This window comes from Carassius gibelio, chromosome A19 (assembly GCF_023724105.1).
Source record: "Carassius gibelio isolate Cgi1373 ecotype wild population from Czech Republic chromosome A19, carGib1.2-hapl.c, whole genome shotgun sequence".
Lineage (NCBI taxonomy): Eukaryota > Metazoa > Chordata > Actinopteri > Cypriniformes > Cyprinidae > Carassius > Carassius gibelio.
The window spans coordinates 19,609,720-19,619,045 of NC_068389.1; the positions used below are offsets into that span (position 1 = coordinate 19,609,720).

General features: G+C 37.1%; 1 protein-coding gene across 1 annotated transcript; it reads left to right on the top strand.

Moving 5' to 3' along the window:
* Positions 1-1,027: 1,027 nt before the first annotated feature.
* Positions 1,028-3,814, top strand: LOC127935598 (uncharacterized). The gene is made up of 10 exons (XM_052533611.1): positions 1,028-1,079; positions 1,226-1,283; positions 1,402-1,434; positions 1,596-1,875; positions 1,985-2,121; positions 2,221-2,253; positions 2,403-2,682; positions 2,792-2,928; positions 3,039-3,071; positions 3,305-3,814. The coding sequence occupies exons 2-10, from the start codon at positions 1,232-1,234 to the stop codon at positions 3,307-3,309; spliced, it is 990 nt and encodes a 329-aa protein (XP_052389571.1). The 5' UTR covers positions 1,028-1,079; positions 1,226-1,231; the 3' UTR covers positions 3,310-3,814.
* The last annotated feature ends 5,512 nt before the right edge of the window (positions 3,815-9,326 follow it).

Consider the following 9,326-nt stretch of genomic DNA (forward strand, 5'->3'; position numbering starts at 1 on the left):
TGAAAAACTAAAACTTTGCTGTGTCAACTAACTGAAAAAAGTAAGTAAAAGTAACTACTAAAACTGATATTTAAAAAAGCTAATTAGAATCATTAAAAATTAGAACTAGTACAAATGAAAAAGCACATAACAAGATTATGAATTGTTTTACAACTAAAATTAAATGAAAACATTAAATAAACATAATACTTTATTTAATAGAGAAATGTACAAAAAATTGCATGGTGGAGAGAGGAATCCTAGTTATGTTTAAATCTTTAACATCCTTTAACACCCTTAATCTTGATGTTTTTACCCAGTGCACATGTAAGGTCATGCTTGCCTAAACTTGTCAGTGTTGTAGTTGACTCTTCTGCCAAAGAAATCACAACATTCAAATTTACACGCAAACCCTTTATGACACAAAAACTGAAGCACCCACCTCAGAAGGATCTTTGTGTAAATGCAAACTGGTTGGATTTGAGGATGTTGCTGTGTATTGTATATATAAATATATATTGGTTACTTGACAATTTTATGGTGAACTAAATTCAATATCTTCCTGCAGCTCCAGGGTAGAGCTTCAGCATTATGTGCTGTAGCTCAGATAGATAAAGAAAATTACTGTTTTACTGTTACTGCATTTGCTATCCAATTTAGTTATGCTTTATTATAGTGTAAATTTAGAGTGCACTTAGTGGAAAAATAGATTGCCTGTATCCATTATTGTACAAAATAATGTTCCAACAAATATTTTCTTTAATGCATGGGAAATACAAGTTTAATAACTACAAACCAGCATTTAGTCCCTAACCTCTGTACCTTGTTACTTGCAACCAGATTACCTATCTTTTTAAATTGAATTGTAATGTTTGTTTAATTTATGGTTTTCCTTAAATCTTGCAGCTATATTCATAAAACAGACTACAAACATAGGTGACATTCATTTTTTTGAAACAGAAGTGGGTGTAATTTACTTATTTAGAACAGACGTGAGTCTTTTGAAATAGTTTATCTGATTTCGCAACACAACATCAGCCCACATAAATACCAATGCACTTATCCTTGTTGATCTGGTTCACACATCTGAGGGCAGACAGGTAAGGATCATGATGTAACTCTTTTCTCACCATCAGCGGAACACACAAAAAATGTATCACTTGCATGTTAAGCTGTTTAGTGTCAAAGCAAAAATTTGATAAGATAAAAAACTGTAGGCGTAAACAATCAATGTGTTCTATCATAGTTGAGGATGGGTGACCAAAAATGGGTGATTTTGTTGCTCACACTTTTTTCTGGGACAGGTAAGTTAAGACTAATAGAAATGTGAAATAAAATTAGTTAGTGTAAATTAGTATGTTTCTGTACAAAAAAAAGTTTATGTGCTTATTAATTTGTGCATAACTATTTTTTTTAAAACAGTGAAGGTGTCATCCGAGTGCTTTTGTCTTTCGAGTGAGTGTTCTTCATTGCTTGAAATTTGCTGTCAGTAGCACAGAAATATTGTTTGATGCTTTTGACAGAATTAAAACATTTGAAAACCTATAAACCATTATTCCGATTACACGATTTATAATGATTATGTTGAAGCACAAGATGTACTTTATGTTGAACAGAGAATCTCGCTGTTGGAGCTGCAGCGGTCCAGTCTTCCACATACAATTATTTAGGAGCTGCTCAAAATGCTGTCGATGGGAATAGTGAGTCAAATTACATGCTCGGGTCCTGCACGCACACTGCAGGGGACAATCCCTGGTGGAGAGTTGACTTGAAGAAAGAGTACAAGATAACCAGGGTTAGTATCACTAATCGAGGGGACTGTTGTGCAGAGAGGATAATTGGTGCTCAGATCCGTATCGGCAACAGCCTGGAAAATAATGGCAACAACAATCAGCTGTAAGTGTTGTCTTGCAATCTCACTCTCTTGCACAAATATTTAATTTGCTACATGCCTTTTTGATTGCTATGTTGCTATGCATTTCTCTTTCTCTGTGTGTATTAACAGGGCTGCAATTGTTGATTTCATCCAGTCTGGAAAAACAAAAATCTTTGATTTTAAGCCTGTTAAGGGGAGACTTGTCAACATTTTTCTGCCTGGGGAGGGAAAATACCTCACTTTGTGTGAAGTTCATGTATTTGCAGGTAAGGGAATGACTCTGAGATAAAATCTGTTCGTGTACTTTTGTGTACAAAATTGTATATGTTAGTATTAATCTGTGCATAACTATTTTTTTTAAACAGTAAAGGAGACATCAGATTGCTCTTGTGTTTCAAGTGAGTGTTCTTCATTGCACTTAAATAGTGTTTGATGCTGTTTGAAACATTTGAAAACCTATAATCCATTATTTACATCACATGACTTATAATGTTCCATTATGGGAATATATCTTATCACAAGATGTTCTTTATTTTACATTTTACAGAGAATCTCGCTGTAGGAGCTGCAGCTGTCCAGTCTTCCACATACAATTATTTAGGAGCTGCTCAAAATGCTGTCGATGGGAATAGTGAGTCAAATTACATGCTCGGGTCCTGCACGCACACTGCAGGAAACAATCCCTGGTGGAGAGTTGACTTGAAGGAAGTGCACATGATAAACAGGGTTAGTATCACTAATCGAGGAGACTGTTGTGCAGAGAGGATAAATGGTGCTCAGATCCGTATCGGCAACAGCCTGGAAAATAATGGCAACAACAATCAGCTGTAAGTGTTGTCTTGCAATCTCACTCTCTTGCACAAATATTTAATTTGCTACATGCCTTTTTGATTGCTATGTTGCTCTGAATTTCTCTTTCTCTGTGTGTATTAACAGGGCTGCAATTGTTGATTTCATCCAGTCTGGAAAAACAAAAACCTTTGATTTTAAGCCTGTTAAGGGGAGATTTGTCAACATTTTTCTGCCTGGGGAAGGAAAATACCTCACTTTATGTGAAGTTAATGTATTTGCAGGTAAGGGAACGACTCTGAGATAAAAATGTGTTCATGTACTTTGTTTTTATTTATTTACAAAAAAATAGTTGACGTTTATTCATTTATGCATAACTATTTTTTTTAAACAGCAAAGGAGATGCCAGAGTGCTCTTGTCTTTCAAGTGAGTGTTCTTTATTGCTTGAAATTTCCTGTCAGTTAGGATAGAATTGAAACATTTTAAGACTGTTAAGGGGAGATTTTTCTTCCTGCAATAAATACCTCACTCTGAGTAAGGTAGAGGTGTTTGCAGGTGAGAAAGAGAGAGAGAGAGAGAGAAAAAATGGTTTGTTTCTGCATGTGTACTGTATGTGTCAATATTAATGTGCCTTAATGATGTTTTCATTTCATTGGCAGATTAAGTGCAGCAAGATGAAGTTACACTCCAGTCCACTCATTCCTTGAGGAAAAAAGGGACAATAATTTCTAAACTATACTTATATTGCACTTATTTCATTCTTCTACTTTTTAAATGCATATATTATCCTTAAGAGCTGATTCGATGCAACTTAAAGTAAAAGTTTTTTTTAATGCCTTGACAAAATGTGCTGTAAGTGAAAATTGTTACATTATGCTGAGTAACTAAACATGTTTTTACATGGGGCCGGTTGAATTAACTGCCTAGACTAGCCTTAATTTTGTCATCTAATTTGCTAAATGCTAGTTGGTCAAACTAGTTCTTAAGACACAGTCCTAATGGCCGTTTATGCAACTGACCAATGGTTATCCAGAACTGGTGATTTTGAATTGTTATCCATTACACTTTTGTTGGGCTACTTGTTGCAGAATAATATACTAAACACAGCTCTTCCATCTTTGCTTTCTACATGAATAAAGAATGGCTAAAGCATGAAATGTTGTTTTCATGAGTCAAAACGGCCCGTTTGGAAATTTACAATGAAGATGATGTATTTGTAGGAAATGTACTCATGTAGCCGATTTTGAGATTGGGAGTAGAGCTGCAACTAACGATAATCTATTATCGAAGAATCTGATAAAAAGCCTCTTTTTATAATTGGCAAAACACTTTTTCACACACTGCCCAATGCTGCCCCTCAAACAAACGTGCCAACTGAATGCTATGAAAACATACATAGCTCTATGATCTACTATGTGTAAAAGAGTAACAAAGCACATGTAGCGATAATTAATAAAAAATAATTTATTAATGCTGACTACGCCACCCCTTTGAAGTGAGGGGAACTAAACACTCACACACATTTGTTAATGGTAAAACACTTTAAAAAGCAAGAAACAAAATCAATAAAGAATCCATACAATAAAACAAGACAAAATAAACGAATGGCACAAAAAAAAAAAATCTCCACACAATACATAAAGTATAAAAGGAAACAGAAAACCAAAGATGAAGATGAATGGACTCAAACCCAGCTGGAATGAGAGCATGCAAGTTACTCCAACCAAACAATTAAATCAAACTAAACCTACCCAGGAATAATGACAGAAAGTACCATGCTCTGATAGGCTGTCATTCTAAATAAAGGAGAGGGAACTTACCCACTCTGCCATACACAGCAGACAAAAAGTTTTAACAGACAAATCGACAAAGGACTGTTTAATTCCCCATAAAATGGAATAATAATGATGAAGATAGTAAAGAAAAACACAAACTAAGAGTTAACAGAGTTACTTTCATAAAATAGCCTTGAATTGTACATGTTTAACGTCTAAATTTAACGTCTAATAACAGATATTAGAATAAAATATTCTCATGTTCAGGCAGCTTGGATCAAGCATCTTTCCCACAGCAGATCACTCAGTTATTATCACTCAGCTATTTTTAGGAGTAGCCTACATGTTTCTCACCAGAGGCTTTGCTCTGATACCTGCAGTTCACACTGCTCGCATACTGTGGTGTGGTGTGTGTGTGTGCTCTTGTTTTTGTGACATATCAGGACACAACTCTGTATAATGACATGGGAATGACACAGGTATTACAAGGAGAGGGTGACTTATGAGGACATAAACAATGTCCCCATTTTTCAAAACACTTATAAATCACACAGAATGAGTTTTTTTGAGAAAGTAAAAATGCACAAAGTTTCCTGTGAGGGTTAGGTTTAGGTTTAGGGTTAGTGTATAGGGCCATAGAATCTACAGTTTCTACAGTATAAAAACCATTACGCCTATGGGACGTCCCCACTTTTCACAAAAACAAACGTGTGTGTGTGTGTGTGTGTGTGGTGAAGAGCAAGCCTTCAGCTCTCGAGGGAGTTGGATGCGCTCTGCTGCGTTCATTATGGTGCATTCACAAGACTCTGAGGGGATGTGAGTATTTAACCATTTATCCGAGTTTGTAGCAACATTTGCATGAGTGCGTTCTCCTCTCGCCAGAATAGTGATGCATACAGCAGCTTGTGCTCGTGCTTGATTTCTGTGGTAATCTAGCTAGTGGTGGAGTGTGTTTAGCTCTTGGGGGAGCTGAATGCTAAATGCGCTGAGAACATGGAAAGGATCTGACGGGAAATGTCTCCCTATCAGTAATTCCCTTTTTGTTTATGCTGCTCTTTGGCTTAAAAAAAAAGTTTAAAATAAAACATAAAAAATCATTATCATCCGCATCCACAGATTCCAGCATACTAGTTATGCCAACATCGAGGGGATGCGAGAGAATGGTTATGAGAAGATCCCACCTGTTAAGGAGAAGCTGCCATGCTATCTCTCCATGGGGGAGGCATCTTCTCCTAAAGGGTTAGTACATCGACAAAAAGAAAATTATGTCATTAATGACTCACCCTTATGTCGTTCCAAACCCGTAAGACCTCCGTTCATCTTCGGAACACAGTTTAAGATATGTCTTCTGATGATACTGCGCATGTGTGATTCAGCGTGAAGCAGACTGACACACAGCGCATCTGAACCGAACTGATTCTTTTAAAGTTAATTGTGAACTGGTTCTGTGTTATGAGCCAAGGTAAACCGAAGGCTTGAATCAAGAGCAATCATCGAGCGCAAAAGAACCGGTGAAACATTTCCTTCAACTGGTTTATTGAATCAAACTGTCCGGAAGAACCGGTTCGCCAAAAAGAACCGAACTTCCCATCACTACTGGTGATCCGAAAGCCGATGCAACCGGATCTTGACTAGAGAATGAGTTAATCTTTTGTTCGTTATCTGGCTCGGCTCGGTTCATCTTCAGTTCTCTCTTCACAGCAGTTCAGTCAGTGTACTGTTTGAATAAATGAATTACTCCGGGATATTGGTTTGTTTTAACTTAATGTGGGAGTGTCAGCCGCATTAAAAAAGTTAACAGCTTAAGTCATTTGTGGATTAATGCTTATTGGAGACACGAGCCGTTTCAAACGATTCAGTTCGATTTGGTAAACTGGTTCAAGAAGATCTAGTTACATCGAGTGATTCATTCGCAAACCAGATGTTAAGTTTTTTGAACTCGCTCACAACAGACACAGAAGAGAAGACAATGCTGAATAAAGTCGTAGTTTTTGCTATTTTTGGACCAAAATTTATTTTTTCTGCTTCAAAAAATTCTAACGGACCCTCTCATGTCACATGGACTACTTTGAAGATGTTTTTATTACTTTTCTAACAGTGGCGCCTACTGGTCTGTCAGAGAGGGGAAGCTCATTTTCGGCCTACATCATAAAATTGTCTATTTATTTAAAAGTAAATTCTGCCCTACGTTCCTTTTCAAGAAAATGGTCTGTGACCCTGTCGTACCAACTAGGAGTCTGACCTCTTCTTTTTGACAAATGCAAGAAGAGATTCAATTCTGTTCTTGCAGTAAAGAACATCCATTGTCCTCTGCTGGACAATTTCAAAGACCACATCAGTCTCAGAGAAGATTTGTTCATATGTGTACAACATGAACACAAACTCAAAATCCTCCAGTTTCCTCACAAAGCCTTTGGCACAATCCAGTGTATCATCATCCATTGTTGTATCTGCAATGATGTTCTCAAATGTCTGCAGGAGGTCATCATAATTGTTTGCCACAGGGCTCACTATCCGTGATGTGAAATTTCATCGAGTAGGAGCATTTCTGGGCAACCTTGAACAGCCTGCAGACTCCAGAAAAGATGTCCTCTTTGTAGATTTTGAAAAAAATGTGGCAATTCCAGAGAGTGATGCAAAAAAAATTCTGCACTCAGGCAAGCATTTAGCCCCCTGTGACAGCAACAGATTCAGTCGGTGTGCATAGCAGTGCACAAACATTGCACTGGGGGCTATTGCTTTCACTTTGGCCTGCAGACCATTGAGATCTGAAGCCATGACAGCCGCCCCATCATAGGTCTGTGCCACAAGCTTGTCCTTAAAATTGTAGCCCTGCATGTTCAAAACATAAAAAAATCCAATAAAGCGCTCCTGAATTTGACCTGCACTATCCACATAGCGAATAATGACAGAGAGTTGGGCACGGCAGGATATATCAGTTGTTTCATCCACCTGCCATCCAAAAAAGGGAGCATCCTGAATTTCATCTCTGATCTGATCAGAAACGGTGGCTGCAAGAGCAGAGATCAAATCATATTGAATAGTATGGGACATACCAGAAAACACAGTTGAGGACTCGAATTGTGTGGACAGGACAGAGTCATATTTAGCTAATGTTTCTGAGAACTCCCTGTAATTCCCCTTGTTGGATGATTCACTACTCTCATCATGTCCCCTAAATGACAGCTCCTGCCGGCCAAGCAAGGGTGTCACATGAATAAGGCGGTTTAGGAAGGCCCTGTTTTGTTTGACTATTTCATTATGTTTAGCCACTTGAATGCGAGCACCTTCATTTATTGCATGCTAAACCCTGATCCTGCCCATGCAACTTAATCTTGCACATGCACTCACATGTTCATTGCTCTTTTCATGTCTTTTATATGCCCTGTCAAAGTTAGACAGATCTCCAAACCCCACTTTGACCAAACAACACATCCGTGAGATGGTTTCATCAAGAGGCATGGCCAGCAGTACATTTTATTTGTCACCGCACTTCCAGTCAGCCAGCTAACTTTGTCATACCAGGAGAGCTGAAAAAAACTGTAATTTTCTCTATCTTTTGCACTAAATCAATCTTAGGTGTTGATCTGCCCTGCTGTTTAATTCTAAGTTTTTCCTCTTAAGGAACACTTTCAAATGGCTTCGCCAAAATCAGGTCGACAATATTAGTACCGTCTGCCATCGTGCGTAGCACCCACGACACTAGCCTAGCCTACTAATGTTATATGAATGAATGAATGAATGAAGGAATGAATGAATGAACGATCTAAAAAAAAATATTAAACTAAAATATGTAAAACTGAAACAAGGAATGTGGTGTATAATTGTGTGAAATGTATGATGAAAATCAAGCAATTTCGCCAAGCAAATATCATAGAAAAAGGTTGCAGCAGTTTTTATTTCAAGAAATCGAGAACTTGAGAAATCCGCGATGGGACTGAGCGCGAATAGCTTCAGTGATTCCTTATAGTACAGATTCGCTGTCAGTCAAAAGGAGATGCACAGCTATATAATGTATTTTATCTTAACAAATATGTAAATGTACAAATTACTTATTTCTCGAAAATGTTTGCATTATTATATTTTTTTTTTATATATATATTAAATATTTACCTCGTGAGACATGGGCTGCGATTTATCTTCAGAAGTATCCATTTCTCAATTGTACACATACATCAGTCTGTTTCATCGTTATTTTCACAACATATTTTATCATTTTACACAGTAAAAAATACGTGACTAATTTTAATATCTGTTTAATCTGATAATTAATGCAAAACAATAACAATGGCTACTCGTAGACAGATAATGATTTATGCTGCAGATCTTTCACAAAACAAATAAACGGATAAAAACACACATGAATGCAAACAGCGATCTTTTATTTAAGGCAAACCTACCATAATTATATTACGTTTAATTGTACAGTTAGTTATAAATTATGTTATCAAATAAAGTTAATAAAACATGCTTTATCAGAAATCTCTGTGCGTCATTTGACAGTCAGAAACATTTATCTTACATAACAGAACAAAACCAGCTCTTCGAAAATGAAAAGTATTGTATATTTGAGTGGTTTGTGTTTGAAAGAAGAAATCCCTGTGGACCTGACCTGACGCTGATCCGCATAATCAACAGAAGAACAAAGCAATCTCCGCATTGTATCATGATGATTTTCCCCACAGAGGTATGCAAAATATAGGGAGGATGTTTCCCCATGTTTTTGATATACCACTATCGGCTGTTAAATTTGAAAATCATTAATTATATACATCTAGCCATTTTCGTATGTAAGTTTCCCTTACAGTCAATGCGAGCATCGCAAGACCGGAAATAAGTACGCACACACTCGCGTCGCTGAAGCTCACCGGCGCCATCTTGTGCACCTAGCCCATAGTGAAATGCA